The sequence below is a fragment of the Numenius arquata genome, chromosome 2 (genome assembly GCF_964106895.1).
Source record: "Numenius arquata chromosome 2, bNumArq3.hap1.1, whole genome shotgun sequence".
In the NCBI taxonomy this organism is placed as follows: Eukaryota; Metazoa; Chordata; class Aves; order Charadriiformes; family Scolopacidae; genus Numenius; species Numenius arquata.
This window is the reverse complement of record NC_133577.1, coordinates 8,586,915-8,605,240: the sequence shown is the minus strand read 5'-3', so window position 1 is coordinate 8,605,240 and position 18,326 is coordinate 8,586,915. Positions and strand designations below refer to the sequence as shown.

The window sequence follows — 18,326 nt, the reverse complement described above, 5'->3', positions numbered from 1 at the left end:
CTGTGCACGCCTGTGTACTGGGTCTCCGCTCTGTAACAGGAGCGGTATCACACTCTGGGTTTGGCTGTTTCTCCTGCTTCTGGCTTTGTTTCAGAGAAACACTCCTGTGGGTACTGCCCTGTGTTTACTTTTCACAAAGCTCTGTGCTTGGAACAGGAATCTCAAAGCAACCTGCTCCTCATTGCTTGCTTTTTTTTTTTTGGTGTGTGAATCATACACTGTACAAGCAGCTTAAAAGTCTTTCAAATGATCCTAATAAAGCACTAGGAGTCCTTATCGCAGTAGCACTGCTTAGTCATTTTCCTACTTAGTTATAGCAGCATCTTAGGCTAGCAGTGGGACTAACTGGTTATTTAATGTGATAAATGCTCCCATTTCAGGAAAAAAAGACCAAGGACCTCCTAACTGCCAGCTTCAGGTTATGGTCTCTGGGGCCAAGAACTTGCCCATGCTGAGATCTGCTGGAATGCCCAACTCGTTCGTTAAAGGGTATGTATGAGACCTAACACTCCAAATAGAAAATGTCACACGCATTCCCTGCAAAGGTATGTATTAACATGTTCTCGTCAGGAGTCTGGCATGTGAATGTGGCATTGTCCCCACTCTTAGGCTTCCTTGTAATGGTGACATTTGGGTGTCTGGACAACAGCAGCACTCAGCAGGGCAGTAAGAGGTCCCACCTGCTCTTTGGGTCTTGAATGAACTCCAGAATTTACTGATGTCATTAAAATTTAGAGTTCATTAGTTTAAAAATCTGCTTTTAGGCATTAGGAGAGGAAAAAAAAAAGTGCAAATCATGAAGCTGTTTTCATTCCTATTTTCAGCTGTGTCTTTGCAGAGCGAAATACAGCTTTGGATACATTGAAAAGGAAACTGTTATCCTCTTCATCTATACATTTTAAAAAGAGGAGGGACTGAGTTTTTCCTCAAGGCGCTGAATAGCTTTGTCTGTAGGCTCATTTTACTTTCTTATTGTCAGGCATCAGATGCCATTGGAACTATGATGCTGGGGTACACTTAAAACATCTCTTAAAGCCATTTCACCTGTTGTGGCATCTGTCTTCAGTGAAGTGGACAAGCAGTTTGGCTACTGAAAGGCAGGTTTCAGACAGTATTGGATAACAGAATGGGGAATAAAGACTCCCTCAGCAGTCAGTGACAGCAAAGGAAAAGCAGATCAGAAGAGCCTACTTGCACTGCACCCACACTGAAGGCAGATGGAAAAGGAGCAAGTCCCAAAATAAATACCCTGGCACCATGGTCTGCCTTGCACTTTAGCTGAACTTTGTTGCTATTTAAGGCAAACCAAAGGGCCCTGGTTGATTATTGCAAATGTTCTGTTTTTCTGGTTGAGAAGTCACTAACTTTGCTGAACTTTCCTTGTTTTGGGGAAGTTGTCTTATCCTTCCAGACCAAGCAGAGGTGAAGCAAAAGTCTCCTGTCCTGAAGAAAGAAGCCTGTCCCCAGTGGAAACACTTGTTTGTCTTTGATGGTGTTACCCCAGCTCAGCTACAGCAATCTTGTCTACACTTGACTGTCTGGGACCAGTCAGCTTTCAGCTCAAGCGATCAGTTCCTTGGAGGAGCCAAACTTGGTGCAAGTAAGTTCTTCATCACTAAAAATTGAAGGTAATTTGGGAAAAAGTTCATTTAGTTTACGTTCTAAATAATGATATTTACGCTGTACTATTTATTACCTGCTGTCATGTGCCTGCACATACAGCCCCTGTCCAAACTCGTAATCTTGGGCTTTGATCCCGCAAGAAGCGATGCGTGTGTTTTAGTTCAGGTGTGCAGAAGCTCAAGGGTGTCGGGGGAATTTTCAGGAAAGCCTTTTGTTAGTGTGGCAACTTTTAGGGCCAGAGCTCAGCCATGCCAAAACAAGCACAGAAAAGTTGGGTGGAGTCTACTCATCTAGAGATTATTTTTTTTTCTTTTTTTGAGGCTTGTTCCTTGAGCTGTTTTTCTAAGAACTGGCTACTTTGAACTACTGTCTCATCAAAAGGAAGCACAAGAACTAATGATCTAGTAGACGGTGACATTGCTTATATATGTGCTTGTTATTTACATCCACAAATCAATACAATTAATGGGAGGTACAGAAAGTAAAAATTGTGCAGAAAGGCCACGTGCACATCTGTGTTTCGGGCTCTGTTCTACCGTAAGAGCAAGCCTTCTTTCTCAAGGATAAGAAACCCTCTGCTCACTGAATAGGCTCTATTTAACTGGTAGTCAAGCAGGGAAGCATTGCCACTTGAAGATGGCCCAATGGAGTCGCTCACCCGTGTCTTCCCAGAGAATAAGTGCTTTGGTTTCAGTATTTGAGATGAAAGGCTCAAAAAGATTGAGGCGCTGTCACTCCATTATGGCATCAACATGCACTGTAGAGGAGGAGGAGGAGTAATAAGTCAGTGCTGTGCAGGCTTTCCCATGAGGTTTCCTTCTTTTGATTGTCCTACCCAACATTTGCCTTTCTGCTGGAGCAGGAACTACCTGGTGCCAAGCGAAGAAGACTATCCAAGCCCTAAGCCTAGTAATGCATTAAAGTCACTGGAGCCGAAGTGAAGCAGGAGGCGTTGTGCCATTCTGCTATGTGTAGTACACACACTTGCTCCTCTGCTTTGAAGTCAGACAACCAAAAACTTGTTCTTCGCTGCAAGCTGAGGAAGAGCGAGCCCACTTTAACAGGGTGTAAATAACGCTTCAAAAATACAACTACAGTTTATTGTAATTAATGCTTTAGGAGGTACGGAACAGCTGAAATTGCTGGGGAAGTGGGTTGGTTGTTATGTAGGCGACTGGGCCACAAGTTGGGCAAGCGAAAAGTAACCCTGTGACCTTTCTTTTTGCTTTCTTGCAGGGGAATCGTTTAGCTGCGCAGACCTCGCTTCTCAGGCAGTGCTCCAATGGCAGGAAGTGCTCTGCAGCCCAAACACCTGGATGGACTTTACACTTGTCCTGCATTCAAATAAGGAAAACTTCAAATCGTGAGGGATTACCACACAGCAACTTCTCCTTCCTCGTGTGTGACATTTTGAATTCAAGTGGCATGTACTTTTTGGGTCTGGGGAAAGGCACACCGCAATGGTACCTACTCCAGCTTTTGGGGAACAGAGTTATGTATTTGAAAGCGTGTGATGTTCTGAAGGTTTTATTTCTCCAGAAGTTGTTTTTGTTATCTGTGTCTCTAGCTGCAGTCCAAGGTTAGTATTGTTTCTTCAGGAATGACAAACGCAGTTTGAAATGCATTATGCTGACAAGGCAACAGTAGCCAGATAACATGCAGGTCTCCATTTCTAGGTGTGGCAGAACTGTAATTATTTAATTTAATCATAGATAGGAATACTTCTTAGCGAGATAACTTAAGGGAGTTATATGCTTTCACCCTGATCCTGATGTTTTATGTATGTTCAGAGAGAATGTACAACTAGCTTATCTTTAACTGCTTGCTGCAGATGGGTGATGCTGACATCTCTGTTCTTCAGAATCCCCTGCTGTGCCACGTGACCCTTAAAAGCTCTGGCCTGTGGCCACGTGCCTTCCAAATGTGTGCTGTATCGTGGTGCTTAAAACCAGGTAGGAGTATGGGACAACAGCGAGTAGAGGAAGTGAGGCTGTAGGAAGTTCCTTGTTCTTATCAGCTGCTGCTGTAAGAAAGCATTAACAAGCCTGATCCATATGGCACACAGCAGAGGACAGGAGTTTAGCTAAGCTTATCATTTATTCATGTGAACCAGTGGAAAGGCAAGCTTAAGGCCCGACTACTGTGTTGGTTCAGTTTGTGTGAGCTGTAGTGTTACAGTCAACAGATACTCCACATGTACAACTGTCCCTAGAGCTGCTGCGTACCTCTGCCCCAGGACTGAAGATGGTCACCTCATCATTACAGCAAGTATTCTCCTTTCTTCCTTTCCAGGTACACGTGGCCTTTAAGGACTTTAAAGACACAGGGATTCATACGCTAAGCTCAGGAACTGTAAGAGCAGTAGCTCCCCACACAAACTACACCCCGCACAAGAAACACTGGACTCCCAAGTCCTTTGTTACTTTGCAGATCTTTTATTTAGGTGTTTGCTGCTGCAAATAAAAAAAAAAAAAACAAAAACAAAACACACACAAGATTCAACTCAAGTATAAAGCAGCATAGATGTTGTAAATGGAAGAGAGGAGCTGACAACATACTGTATCTCACTTTCTAACAGATTTTCAAGGAAAGGGGGAGATTAGTGGGGAAGGAATGGTCACAGAAATGCTCTCTACTAGAGAGAATACAACTGTGATATAAACAAGCAGTCCCTTCATCTTTGGAGTCTGAAACTTTAAATCAAACATTTAAAAAAATTAGAAAATTTGTTAGAAAAATAGGTGCAGTAAAATTGTATATATTGGATCATGTGTACATATAACAATTTTCATTAAGTAAAAAAATGATCTTTACAAATAATGCTTTATAGCAAATAATCAGCTGCACTGTATCAGACTACAGTCGTTCAGGCATTTTTACAGATGTGAGTCTTATTAAATCTGAAAAGTAACAAAATATACAGAGCAAAACTATTTTCCTTTAAACTAGTACTGCAATTCACGTATTGCTTGGGTTTTTTTTATATATATATATATATATATATAAATACTACACTATAACTGATCAGGAGTGAAGCTGGAATGCACACACAGTAGTGTATTAGATTCCAACAGTATTTGCCTAGCTGTTACGCGAGGAGGGCGTGGGTGTCCCTGTGCCACACTGCTGAGCCATCACTGCAGGATTTCCCCACTGGAGAACAGCAACCAGAAATAGCCTAATTTCTACACAAAATAGTTCTGAGGTGTTGTCAGTTCTTTTGGGGGGGGTGGGGGAAGGGGGCAGCAAGACAAAAAAATGGTGTAAAAACACACGTGCACACACGTGCACACACACATACAGGTACTTGCAGATCTCAAGTTCTGCAACCTGTCTTTTCGACTGTTGGATTTGTAACTAATAACATGAAGACTTATGGCACAAAATTCACCCACAGTTGCTTATTTTTAGACCAAGCTGAATCCAGCACCCGCGCAGGACACGTATCTTCAACTAGAAGCACGGCCTATTAAATTTTTTCTTTTTTTTTTTTTTTTTTTTTTTGCTTAAAAGAGAGATGTGACATAAGGCCTTTTGGCACTAAGCAAAGGCATGAGCAAGTTACCAGGATCAGTGGTACGATGTGGTTTTTAACTATACCAAATTTAACAGAAGGAATAAAAGGAAGATTCAAACACCTCTGGGTTTGGAGAACATTTGTTAGATGTCATACAGTGACCCCTCCTCAGGGGAGAAAAAAAAACCGAAAACAACAAAAAAACCAAACACACAACAAAAATAAAACCCCAAAACAAGAACACAGCATCAAGATCTGCCTTTCCCACAGTCCTGCCTTCTTGTTATAAGCATCTTTACATCGCCTCGAACTCGTCAATTCTCTGCTTGGTGTTGCCTTGCCGGATCTGCCGCAGCGTCTTGTACTTGTCACGTCCCTGTCGCATGTTCTCCGAGTGGATAATGTCGTTGTGGGTCCTCTTATTTTCATCTCTAGCCTGGGCCAGCTCATCTGTCAGCGCCTGCAATGGAAAGAACATTAAATACAGATTACACAGGAGAAGCTTTCAGCTCCTGACAGTAGTGTTCTTTGGGGAGAACTGACAGTTGTCAGATGACTGGACAGATCAGTGACACGGATACAACCTATGCTTTCCATAAACACTATGGATCATGTAGGGAATCTCAAAGCCTGAGCAATGGGAATGATCTTTGTATACCTTGTCTTTAATTCAAACTCCCCACAGGAACTGTAAACAAAGAGAGCCCAGCACACTTTGTGTGCTTTTAACTGAGTGGTTAAATGATCTATTTTCCAGGAACTGATTCTTTCCATTACTCCCCCTCCTCCAAACATTTTCTTACCCTCAGTTGCCTCTGCACACGTTCGTTCTTCTCTGCTTCAGTAATGCGTTTCTCCTCATTGCGGTCATTCCTGATCCCCTCGCTGGAGAACTCGGCGCTGTAGGCAGAGTACTCGGATCCTTCATCTTGCAAGTTATCCTGGACGTGGTAGTTCACTGGCTCGTAGACAGGCGGTGGGGGTGGAGGTGGAGCAGTCATTACCAGCTGTAGCTCTTCCTTGGTCTTTACCAGATCCTCCTGGGCTTCCTTAGCCTTTTGGGAAAAGAGTGAAAGATATTTTCGTGCATTTCTTGCTTTAAAGCAGCTTAATGAACACTTATCATCCACGGTGTAACATGCAGGGGATCTAAACAAAGAATCTTCTTGCAACAGAACACAGTCTAGGAGAAATAGTCCTGTGGGAAGCTATAGTTGTCTTCATCCCGTTCTCCATTTGAGGAGCTGTAAGTTGTAAATACGGGTTCCACAGAGCGAGAACTTAGACTCCCGATTTGGCATTTGCAATGCCATTACATAGCAGGCAGTCAGCTCCCTTGCTGCCCTCCCTGAAACTACTCTGCACCACCAGTTACGGGGCACTGGGAGCACTGGGCACTCTGAGCCTCGCACGGTTTATTTTTGGGTTTACTGCATCAAATTACTCAACTCTCCCGACCCAGGTACCAGGAAGACAACAGCACACACTCCCGGTACCTGCGGCGTGGCTGCATTTGCAGTGTCTTCTCTGGACTGACGTAATGTTTCCAGACATCACACCATGGATTAAGTGCAGCATTTATAGGTGTGCCCCGTCCCCTCCATGGCTCCAAGATGACAAGCACATTTTCAGGTTTTTATACAGGCTTCCACTTTGAATTTTGACCGAAGGCTTGCTGAAGGCAACGTGCTTTGCAGGCACGTCGCACGTTCATCACAAGCCTGGTCTGCAGATATTTGTCTCTGCACGTTTAGAGAAGTCACGCTAGGCTGAGCGCCGTGCTCTGCTCACGTGTACAACTTCAGAGCGACTTTGTGTAACAGAGATACTCACTCGGATTTGCCACTCTTCAACCTCACTCTCTTTACGCCTCCTTGCCTCTTCAAGAAGCGCAATCTTGGCCGTGTACTCTGCAAGCTCTGTGGCCTGTTGAATAATAAAACTGGAATTATAAGGACTCTTAAAAAAAAAATAAACCAAAACAAACACAAAACCGAAACACTCTTGACTGAGGGAAGACCCACGTGTTACACTCCGCTGTAATAAAGTCCAAACAGGAAATTAAGAGCAAAAAAGTGGATTGTTCATGCTAGAAGCCAGTGCCATAATGATACTATCACATGGCCTAGTACTTCACTGCACTGTTTTTCCCTGGAGAACGAGGCTTTGCCTTACTCAAAGGGCACAGTAACGTGCTCATGTATCTTACCCTCAAAACAACCGGGTCTTACCAGCTGTTCCTGGCTCTTTATCTGGTCCATAGTTTGTCTCTCCAGCTCTTCCTTGGCCTGCAGAGCAGCCAAGCGATCCGCCTCCAAGCGTTCTGCTTCCTCCTGGGCTCGTCTCCTTTCCTCCTCCAGCTGAATGGCTCTTTGGATCTGATCTGAGAGCTCTGGAAAGAGACGGATCAGTGCGGTTAGTCCACAGGCCTGGTCAAAGCGAAGGGACTACAGGCAGCCTCTTAGGTGACTCGGGCAAACACCCGAGTCCAGCCTGCAACATCCCTCCCTGTGCACCTCGGAGCAGTTATTTGCATGATACATCAAGTAACTGAATTCGGAAGTAATCAGCTGCACATTGTAACTAATTCTCCTGCAAGATATTTGCACCGAAGTCTGTAACGCTGACATAATTCTGCTGCCTTTGACAGTTTACTGCAAGGACCAGATGTTGCTGTCTCCAATCTGCTCATCTGTGCGGTGAAACAGAAGCTTCCCTCTCCCTGGAAAGCCTTGTTCCCAAAGTACTTCTTCTGTCAGGAGTTAAATAAAAAGCACTTGAGAGCTGAAACTCCGCTACTCCCTGCTGGAAGAGGCCACACTACTCAAACCCTCTTGGCAATGGGGGAAAACAAGAGTTTTCGTGACCTTCAATTCCCAAACACAATCAGCAGATTTTATGCTACTTTCATGCTTTGGATGATCTCAGCAGCGTGCGCACACATGTATTTATCTGTATAGGCAGATATTGGTAAACATTGCCAAGGGATCGCGGTATCATCAGCTTTAGGCTGCAGCAGATGTAGGCAGCAGCCAACATAACCCTCCTGGGGAGCACAACACACCAGGTCTGGTCAGCCCGTACAGGTACTTTACCTTTCTCTGCTTTCTGAGTCTTCACCTCATACTCTTGTAGCCTCACCAGCAGCTCCTCCTTCTCCCTCAACATTTGTTCTTTCTCTCTCTCAATTATCTCTCTCTTCTTCTTTTCATTCTCTAGTTGTTGCCTGTTAGAAACAGATTTCATGCTTGAAGCTCACTTTCAGACCTAAGCTACAGCCAGGCAAGAAAGTTAGCCGGGCATCACTCCAGGCATCTCAGTGGGAAATGACCGTGTGACAGCCACAAAACAAGAGCCAGAAGACAGAAATAGAATCATAGAATGGTTCTGGTTGGAAGGGACCTTAAAGATCATCGAGTTCCAACCCTCCTGCCATGGGCAGGGACGATACACATGCCTGTTCCTTCATCGCTTCGGAATTTTTGCTCAGTTTTGGCTATTCCATTTCATGAAAATACTGGTATTTTTGTTGCCCACCCCAGAAATTTAGCACATCAAATAGCTACCAGAAGCAGAGAGAGAAAACCAGGACTCCGTTCTGCACAGCAGAGGAGGTTTAGCTTTGTTACTTCTGTCATAAGGAGAGTCAAGGCGGCGTAAAAAGCAAAAGCACTGAGGGAACGAAGACAAACAAGCCACGAAGACAGGAGAAAAGCAACACGATTTCTTGAATCATAAGCAACCTGCAGCCGGTGGCAGAAGTCCCATGGAATTGCTAATCCTTTTTCCGCGCCTGTAAGAGGCCTCCCAGTCCCCTCCTTTTCCTCTCTTCGGCGTACACGCACATGGTCCCTGGGAAGGTCTCTCCCTTACTCCCAACCATCCCACGGTCCAACACGTAAATCGGGTCCTGACACTCAAGAGTCAGGAGAAGCCCCCTCTGGGTGCGCACCACCACTGGGCCTTCACTCGCACATCTCCTTGCAGCTCTCAAGACCGCAAACGGGACAGCAGATGACAGGGCCACAGGTCCAAGCCACAAGAGTAAAGCTTACAGTCCCGCCGCAGGATCTCCCGCCTCCACCCCACAAGCCAGAGCTCTAGACCCACACAACGCAGCTCCCAGCCTTGACTACGCAAAACCCATGTTACTGGTAGAGCTGCCTGCTGAACCCCAGCAGTTTGGTGTCATTTCTCTCTGCCACCTCGTCCCCACTCTCCATATCCAAGCTCACCTTTCCAGCTGCTTCTGCTGCTTCTCCTCCCGGGCCTGGGCTTTCATCTGTTGCACTTCAATGGTGTCGGGCTTCCTGCGCCGCATGTACAGCTCATGGTTGCCCATGCAGAGCTGCAGGATCCTCTTGTTAATTCTCAGGCGAGGGGCGTAGAACACAAAGTCCTGGAAGAGAGACAGCACACGGTCAGTTTTTCCAAGCATCTTCTCTCTTCTCCCAGCTGTTTCACTGTAACCAAGACATATACACAGCCCATTGAAATACAGCAGCAGGGACTGCCAATATCATTTGAAGCCAAAACAAGCGTTATATAGATATATTCCTCATTTCAAATCTACATAGAATTGACAAACTACTCTTCTAAAAAAAGCATCTTTTAGAGAAAATTGACAATCTCCATTTTAGAGGAGACTTTGTGGAGTTTGGAAGTGTTGCAAAAGATTCTGGGTTGGCAAGTAACCATCTGGGCAACTCATAGACCTCTAGTATTGAGTGATTAGTTTTTAAGTTTTCATGGGTTTGTGACTGAAAGACAAAGCATGAAACTAAAAATGTATTGCTCACTATTAAAGTAACTTTGTAGAATTTCCTGATCCATTTGAATCAATAGTCAGGGCACCACCTGTGTTTTTTCAGAGAAAGAGAAGAAATCCCCACCCATGCAGAAATACCTTCCAGTATCATTCTTTCTTCTCCACAGCATTTCCGAGCTAAGCTGACCCGGGCTGGTACAAGACTCTCAACTGAAAGCTTTTGCTGGTGTTTTTTTTTTTTTTTTTTTTTTTTAAACAACCACCAACCATGGGTTATTTTCAATATTGGGCTGCAGGCAGTAACAAAACGCAAGAGATTCTAAAGTTTCTGGTCCTGCAAAAAGAACAGCCCCAAATATCTTATCTTTGTTATAAGCAGGCTTTTACAGAAACTACACACCAGGCTGGACCTGCCAGCAGTACATCTGCTAAGACAGGGACACAGAGGGCCAAGTCCCTCACCTGCCTGATGATTTTTCTGAGTCCACAACCACCCATGTTTACAACGCAGTCTGAACTTACACAGTGGAAAAAAAATTCCATGTCTTTGTGCCTTTTTTTTTTTCGTGTGTGTGTATTATGTGGACGGTGATACGGGCAGCGGGCAAGCTGCCACCATAAACCAGCACCCATTCCTTGGAATCGCTCTCCTGTGGATTGCCTCACTGGGAGCAAGAGGTGGAAGTGGGAATGGGTCTCTACACTCTCCCATGGCAGCAGCGATCGCGTTTTTAATTGCCTGAGCTCAGAAGCACAACCTGTGGCCGTCTCTGGGAAAACTAGAAGTCACACTAGAAACAATGAAGAGCTCCCCAAGTGCTGTTAAGACGAACACGGATGTGCTGACAAAAGATTCCTTTTCCGAATTCACACGGGGACTGCAGCAGAGGCAGGAGCGCCCTGTGCTGCGCTCCCCCGCCACGTCCTGCCACCACAGCCAGTCCGAGCCACGCAGGTCTGACACTGCGCACCGTCCCTGCAAGGTATTCATGCCCACTCCTGCTTCTGACAGCTAATTTTAAAAACAAATAGTTTGTGTACATTGTGATGAACAGGTCCTATCCTGAGGCAAGGTTTACTTCCACGGAAGTAAATACCAAGGGCGTGGATGGTGGTTGTGTTTGTCATTTAAGGGTGTAACCAAGGGACAAAACATTCACGTAAGAAGATAGAAGAACCCCCCCCTCCTTTCCTCATCCCCAGCCTCCCCCTGGTCTCACACCACTGGGAGCATCGCAGCTTGACGTTTTAAAGGTAATGGGCTAAAGATGTTGGAGTATGTGGGCAGACAGGCCTAAAACTAGAGTTTCCGGGGGAGAGGAACCTCAATCCATCCCACTCCTACCAGTTTGATGCCAGTGCCAGCAATAGGTGACCGGCACCTGGAGATGGATCGCAGGTCAGCAGGAGAGCCCCTGGAGCACAGCACAAAGGAACACCAGCCACTCCAGTCAGCTTCATGGGGGGTCCAACTGAAACACCTCTATACAAACGCACGTACCATGGGGTGTTAGAGATGTGGACTATGATCTTATTTGCATCATGGAGACATGGTGGGATGGCTCCTATGACTGGACTGTTGGAATGGGAGGATACAGGCTCTTCAGGAAGGACAGGCAGGGGAGAAGAGGGAGCATCACCCTCTATGTCAGTGAGCAGCTAGAGTGCACGGAGCTCTGCCTGGGAATGGATGAGGAGCCCATCGAGAGCTTATGGGTCAGGATTAAAGGGAGGGCAGGGACAGGTGATGTTACAGTAGGTGTCTGCTTACAGACCACCAGACCAGGAAGACCAAGCGGATGAGGTCCTCAATAGACAGATAGGAGCAGCCTCACATTCACAAGCCCCGGTCCTCATGGGGGACTTCAACTACCTGAATATCTGTTGAAGGCACAACACAGCAGGGCATAAGCAATCCAGGAGGTTCCTGGATTGTGTTAATGATAACTTCCTTCTCCAAGTGATAGAGGAACCAATGAGGAGAGGTGCCATGCTGCACCTTCCTTGTTCTCACCAACAGTGAGGGGCTGGTGAGGAATGTGAAGCTTGAGCTGTTGGAACAAGTCCAGAGGAGGGACATGAAGGTGATCAGAGGGCTGGAGCACCTCTCCTATGAAGACAGGCTGAGAGAGTTGGGGTTGTACAGCCTGGAGAAGAGGTTCCATGGAAATCTTAGAGAGGCCTTCCAGTAACGAAAGGAGGCTACAGGAAAGATGGAGAGGGACTCTTTATCAGGGAGAGGAGCGACAGGACAAGGAGAATGGTTTTAAACTGAAAGAGGGGAGATTTAGAATTTCTTCCTAGTATCTAATCTTTCCTGTGAGGGTGGTGAGACACTGGAACAGGTTGCCCAGGGAAGCTGTGGATGCCCCATCCCTGGAGGTGTTCAAGGCCAGGCTGGATGGGGCTTTGAGCAACCTGGTCTAGTGGGAGGTGTCCCTGCCCATGGCAGGAGGGTTGGAACTGGATGATCTTTAAGGTCCCTTCCAACCCAAACCATTCTGTGAAAAATTAAAAAGCTTATTCTGGGCAAGGCACCACAGGACTCTACCCATTACATTAGTGTCCATTTAAACACTGACATGAAGAATCCTCCAAATTAAAGGGGAGCTTCCAACCCACATCTTGGGTGGACTGGGTATTTCGCTGTAACTCTAATACTTGCCTCTTTAAAAAGAGACACAAGCATATGAGAAGAACCCAGACAACTTCCTGAATGCTCAGAATCAGCGCCCAGATAAATTCTTCTTTCAGGCATAGCTTCAAACATAACACCACCCAGAGGGAAAAGCACAATTGACACAGAGGGAGGAAACATAATTAAGGTTTTCAGCATTAACACCTTTCTGGATCAGCATCTTGCAAGCCTCCCATTTCAAACTCCATCAGGTTTACTGTTGGGGAGTGGAGGGGAAGCTGTGATCCATAAACAGGAGATTAGTATTTGGTAATGCGTACAACAAGTCCAAGAGGCTCATTTAATAAGAAAAACTTTGAGAGATAGCTTTCTATCTCTCTGGAGTTTTGTTGGCTTTCACTAACAGCATCATAGAAAGAAGCTCCTCTCCCCCAAAACCCCAGGTTGTTATCTGGAGAAGCAGCACACTGTAGTACTATACTTTAAATTACTGGGGGGATCTTTTCCTTTTAAAGAGATTTATAAGCCATCACTCTTTGCCAAAGCCAAACCGCCTATTATTTCTCAGGGCTGTACTTACCCACCAAGCCCAAGTACTGTGGTGGGGGAAGAGAAGAAGAGGAGGCCTTTCTCAACTATTCCAGTAGTTTCACAAGACTGACAGAATGAGATCCACCTACACCAGTTATTCCACTTTATATTCTCAACAGGTCAAAGTTGCTAATTCATCACTAAAATAACTCTGAAAACATTCACAGGTAGCTACATTTCAGTTCTCATAAATCATACCCCTCCCATTTACCCTAGCATTCAAGAAGGTCAATGAACACCATGGTCCTTAAGTGGCTTTTACTCTTTCTGGCTTTCTCCTCTCCAAAGACTACTTTATTTTGAGATGAAACAGTGTTAGTTGTTCACATGCAGTATCCAGGAATCCATTCGAGATATACTTACTGGTGCCTTCTTGTCAATAGGCTTTATAACAAACTTCTTGTCATTGAAAGAGATGTTTCTGATTTCGCTCCAGGGGAACCCAATCTTTGGAGTCAGTCTGGACAAAAGAGAAATATTTTTAAGAGCTGTTGCAATAAACATTTATTTTTTTCCCCCCACATTGCTTCTAACACAGAGACTCAGCGGGATGCGACACATCACACAGCTCTCTCAACAGAGAGAAGACAGTAGTTGAACAAAAAACCCGACAGGGAGTAGGAAAAGAAGCCCAGTCACCTCCCTTACAGAGTCTCTTCTCATTTTTGGTCAGTCACCCTACTGACCTTTGGCTACGCAATAGGGATGGCCTCTACCGAAGCCACATAACCTGCTTTAAGTTCATTTCTTTGAAATGAGGGCATAAAATCTGCAGCGTGCAGACTTTAGGTGTACATGCTGCACTTCGTGGAGGCTTCTCTTACATTGTGGGAGGCACAAGCCAAAGTAACTCAGCTGCTCCCCACACCTTCTAGTTCCCACAGAGAAGTCCACCCTGCTGTGTTACAGCTGGACCAGTTATCTCCACACTGCCTTCGCTTCTGAAGTGCTGGGCAGGCACAAACACAACTGGTAGAAGCAGATTTCTTGTCTTTTGTTTCCTCTCCTAGATTACAGGCAAGGCTAATAACAAAGGGCCCTGTTCTTTGCCCTTCCATGCAATCTGCTCTTTCAGCCCGTCCCACAAGTCTTCAAGCAGAACTTTACACGTTGGTCATGCAAGGAGCTGCACCACGTGGCCCTCTCCTGTTGGAAAGCACCCGATGAAGCAAAGGGCAAGGCTCAGACTCCCAGATCTTTCCCGCTGCCTCGGAGTTCAGGTCCGCTCATTTGTTCAAAATTACTTCTTTAAGCTTCACTGATCGTTTGAGATTTTCCTCCGCTTTAATTTCTCCAGACTCTTGCATATAAAAAGCATCAAGTTATTCCCGAGATCAAACATTTCCCAGCTGTTCCAGTACTTCACCCCTACACACCTGCCCAGCTCTGCAGCAAGTTCTAACATTAAAAGGACTCACACATTTGACTGTAATTAATTCCTTTCATTTCCCCTCAACCAAATATTTCAATTTTTACGTTTAATATCACATTCTTTTACTCTTATCAAGGGAGGGTATATGCTCTATAGACAGCAGTTAGCACTTGTGTCTTGACATAAACGATCATCATAGAATGGTTTAGGTTGGAAGGGACCTTAGAGATCATCATCTTGTTATCATCTAACCTCTCCAATACGTGTGTCTCTGGCACACACTGAAGTGCTGGCAAGTGTGTCTGAAGACACAAGGATTTCACGTTTAGCACTTAGAGAAATGTCTCTCATCATGGTGAACTGCTCAAAATTTGTAAGAATCCTTTCAACGGAGCCCAATGGTTAAAGGAAACAAGCTGGAAATTTTGCAGGAATTTGACTCGTTGTCAGAGAGATGGAAAGCTACTGCACAGCACGCTTTTGCTGGGCCCAAGCATAAAAAAAAAAAAAAAAAGCCCCTTGCTTCATTTAAAAATCAGACATCAAGAATAAAATACATCCTCTTCAGAACTTAGCATTCCCTAACCTTTAACTCTACTGCAAGATTACGCAACAGTGTGTGTGTAACATTAAGTAAGAACTGTAAAGAAAATTATTTGATTAGACTAAGATTAACTAATTACTCCAGCCTCTGTCCTATTAGCTTAAGTGTTTCAACCCTAGATAATACAGTATGACAGACAACTAAAACAATTCACTTATTAATAAGTTCTACTGCAGATTGTGCTCTTTAATGCAGGGGAAAAAAAAAAAAACGCTTGAAAATACCTAGAATTGGGACACCGACACGTGCTGCAGCAGAGGCTCGCACACCTATAGCACACACTCATTTTCCTCCAGCTGAACTTCAACAATGAAACCTTCACTGTTTCACCTTTGCCCCAGTCCCCCAAATTTTGCAGGTACAAACCAGAGGCGAGGTACACATTACCATTCTTCTAGTTCCCCTATCCGCCCAAAAGACTTAATTACACAGTAGCAAGAGTTACAGCAGAAACAAGCAGTTTATTTCAGCGCTGTATTTGTTTTGCAAAGGCTCCTGATAGCTCTTTCCAGTCGCTGGTTAGATTCTGTCTGCTGCTGCAGCTCGAAAAACCTGTTTGTGTGACCATGGTTGCATGGCAAGACTAGTCGTTCAAGACTGAAGTATTACATGAGCGAAACTACTTTTCTTTCAAGTGACGCTCCTTGTTTTCTGGGTGACAGGACGTATTAGCATTGCAGAAAAGATTGCATTTCTCTTTCCCATCTTAACAGAAGCTCCGGAGAGTTCCGATTAATATTTGGGTTGCATTCAAAGCTTTTTGGAAGCAAAGATGGAGAGTAGGTGAAATCCCTTCTGTATTACACTGATAGTCTGTTATAGACTAGTGACATGAAACCAAGACTTTGTAGGGGGGAAAAATAATTTAAAAAATAAAGCAGTCTAGACAGCAACCATTATCTAAAAAATGTCTGTTTTAACTCCCCTTCAATCCTTCGGTTGTGGAGTATTAGAGGAGACTGGCAGGCTTACACACAGCTATTCTCACCTTCCTTTTATGTTTATTTATAGATGTAGTCTATCATTTCCCACCTACTATCCAATTAATAACGGCTCTGCCTTTACCAGAAGGGCTGATTAAAACTATGCATACCTCAGCAAGACCTCATTTCGTTCCTCGTTCGCGGTAACTATGTAGGTTCACTCCTCCCTGGGTTCTGGGTGTTATCCAGCTTTGGTTTTGTGTCCACCCCATAATCCTCCTTTTTCAAAACCAGGCCGCCGTACACACATCTAACATTAACTTCACGATAGGAATGGCCTTAGATGTCCAAACACTCTGCAAATGTGTTGCCTGTCTATGTTCTCATACCCACTGCTGGCATCCCTGGCAACCTGACTCAAGGAAAAGCTCAGTAAACTCCTTCTTTCGGGGTTCAGCTCTACAGCTGTGCATGATTTACCGGATGGCACTGTACAACCGACATCTTTTATTATACAGTAGGTAGCATTAGCAGGTCAGACAAGCCAGGAAAGCATGAATGATGTGAAAGCTCACTTCCTAGCACAGCTTCACCTACTGATCCAAAACTGGAACACAAGCAAGTTCTAAACTTTGCCCATATCCCATAAATAAGAAATGTCCCCTGGGTCCCACACCAACCCTCGCTCTGGGAGATCAGAAGTGAAAACAAGACGACTTACTTATCATCCTTTTCATAGATGTTGAGCCCCAAGGCATCAACGCCCAGCCAAAGGTCAGTTCCTTTCTTATTCTTGATTTCAAAGTAGTTAATGCCATACATCTCCAGGTCTTGAGCAATCTTCAGGTATTCCAGCATGGCATTCTCTCTGGTTGTGACAGGAAGGAGGGCAGGTGTTAGCTTCTCTTTTATCTGACTACCTCAGAAAGCACAAAGCCCTCAGATGAAGCAAGAAAATTTTCCTAAACCCTCACAGCAAACACAGGAGTTAAAACTGAACATTCATCATTTGGGACTCGCTGTAGAAGTTATGATATCACACCTATGTACAGAGCACTCCCATCTCCCAAGCCCTAGTATTGCTGGACAGAAAATTAGCAACATTCATCTCTCTCAGCTTTCATCCTTGTCTCAGTAAGAAAGGTTTGAACTTTCCTCACCCGCCAATGCAAATGCTTCTATGAACATAAGTTTAGACATACACCTTTACTTTTCCCCCCCCAACTCAAAGTCATCACTGGTACACTGTACCTAGGCCCAGGATCTTCAGGAAGCCATCCAAGACACTGTGCTCAGCACCACTGCAAATATCCTACTGAGTTTTACCACGTGATTTGATGTTGGACTAGAAAATATACATGAAGAATTCCTCCACACAGGTGACCCTTGGAGTCTATTTCAAAAGCACATGGTAGAACTGCAAGCTTAAGGCAATCAACCAGATGCAAAGTGACCAGCCTAAGGACCAACACAAAGCACTTACTTGAGCATGCCACTGTGTTCAGCATGCCACACCTGGATCCGCTCTTCCCACTGCTCTCTGGAGAGTTTATGCTGGTCCATCACCCTACACAAGGGAAGAGATATTGGCAAGGTTAGACTATGTTTTGCAGTATCCATCGATGCTGATCTTTGCTAAAGTATGGCTGAAAAATTAGTCCTGCGCATGAAGCCCTACTGAAACCAAGAGGAAGATCCTACTCAGCCCAAAGATGTAGGCTGTGAAGAAGAGCAGTTCACAATGAGCAAACCCCCTCTGCAAAGCCTTTCTGGTCACTGACCCAGCGACATGAGAGGCCTAAGCAGAACACTGGAAAAGAATCACATACACGCTGCAGATACTACAGGGTTAAAGCAAAGCAAAAATGTCATTTTTGGAATTAGCCACTGCTGCAGAGTGTCATCAGGAAGTGTACACAGAAGCCATTTGTCTGATAACATTCACTTATCCTGTGTGGGGATGGACTAAACAGCCTCTAGACGTACTGTCCAGATACAAGATTTTTAGGACTGTACGTTAGGATTAAGGACACACAACCCAAACTTCTCCAGGGCTGACGCATTCTTGACTGAATGCTGCTCTGTTCTTCTTAAAGAGGAGACATTCATACTGCCAGTTACCAGCATGGCAGCCATGTCTAGGACAGAAAAGCTGAATTCAAAAGTATACTTCCTCTCCCTAACCAACCCAAGGAGAGAGAGCAAAACCATACTCTAATATGACAGATAGAAATAAAAGGAAAAAACCCAAATGCACACAGTTCAAATTAAAAAAATTAAAAAAAAAAAT

At 44.8% G+C, this 18,326-nt stretch overlaps 2 protein-coding genes across 7 annotated transcripts in view; one reads left to right on the top strand and one right to left on the bottom strand.

The window, feature by feature from the left end:
- The window catches only part of SYTL3 (synaptotagmin like 3), a 39,053-nt gene extending 29,219 nt beyond the window's left edge, over positions 1–9,834 (top strand). The window contains exons 13-16 of one of the 3 annotated variants that reach the window (XM_074168743.1): positions 381–489; positions 1,395–1,600; positions 2,860–2,971; positions 9,789–9,834. In XM_074168743.1, the coding sequence (XP_074024844.1) occupies positions 381–489; positions 1,395–1,600; positions 2,860–2,971; positions 9,789–9,834 (473 nt within the window). Of the gene's footprint in view, positions 1–346; positions 490–1,394; positions 1,601–2,859; positions 4,326–9,788 lie in introns of those variants that run through there. The other 2 variants (XM_074168744.1, XM_074168742.1) reach the window with 2 other exon arrangements.
- The window catches only part of EZR (ezrin), a 36,907-nt gene continuing 23,708 nt past the window's right edge, over positions 5,128–18,326 (bottom strand). For 3 of the 4 annotated variants that reach the window (XM_074168747.1, XM_074168745.1, XM_074168749.1), the window contains 9 exons: positions 17,520–17,603; positions 16,758–16,904; positions 13,501–13,597; positions 9,376–9,539; positions 8,236–8,366; positions 7,372–7,532; positions 6,974–7,066; positions 5,944–6,195; positions 5,128–5,600 (listed from right to left, as the gene is read on the bottom strand). In XM_074168747.1, the coding sequence (XP_074024848.1) occupies positions 5,436–5,600; positions 5,944–6,195; positions 6,974–7,066; positions 7,372–7,532; positions 8,236–8,366; positions 9,376–9,539; positions 13,501–13,597; positions 16,758–16,904; positions 17,520–17,603 (1,294 nt within the window). In that variant the 3' untranslated portion in view covers positions 5,128–5,435. The remainder of the gene's footprint in view (positions 5,601–5,943; positions 6,196–6,973; positions 7,067–7,371; positions 7,533–8,235; positions 8,367–9,375; positions 9,540–13,500; positions 13,598–16,757; positions 16,905–17,519; positions 17,604–18,326) is intronic. The other variant, XM_074168748.1, reaches the window with a different exon arrangement.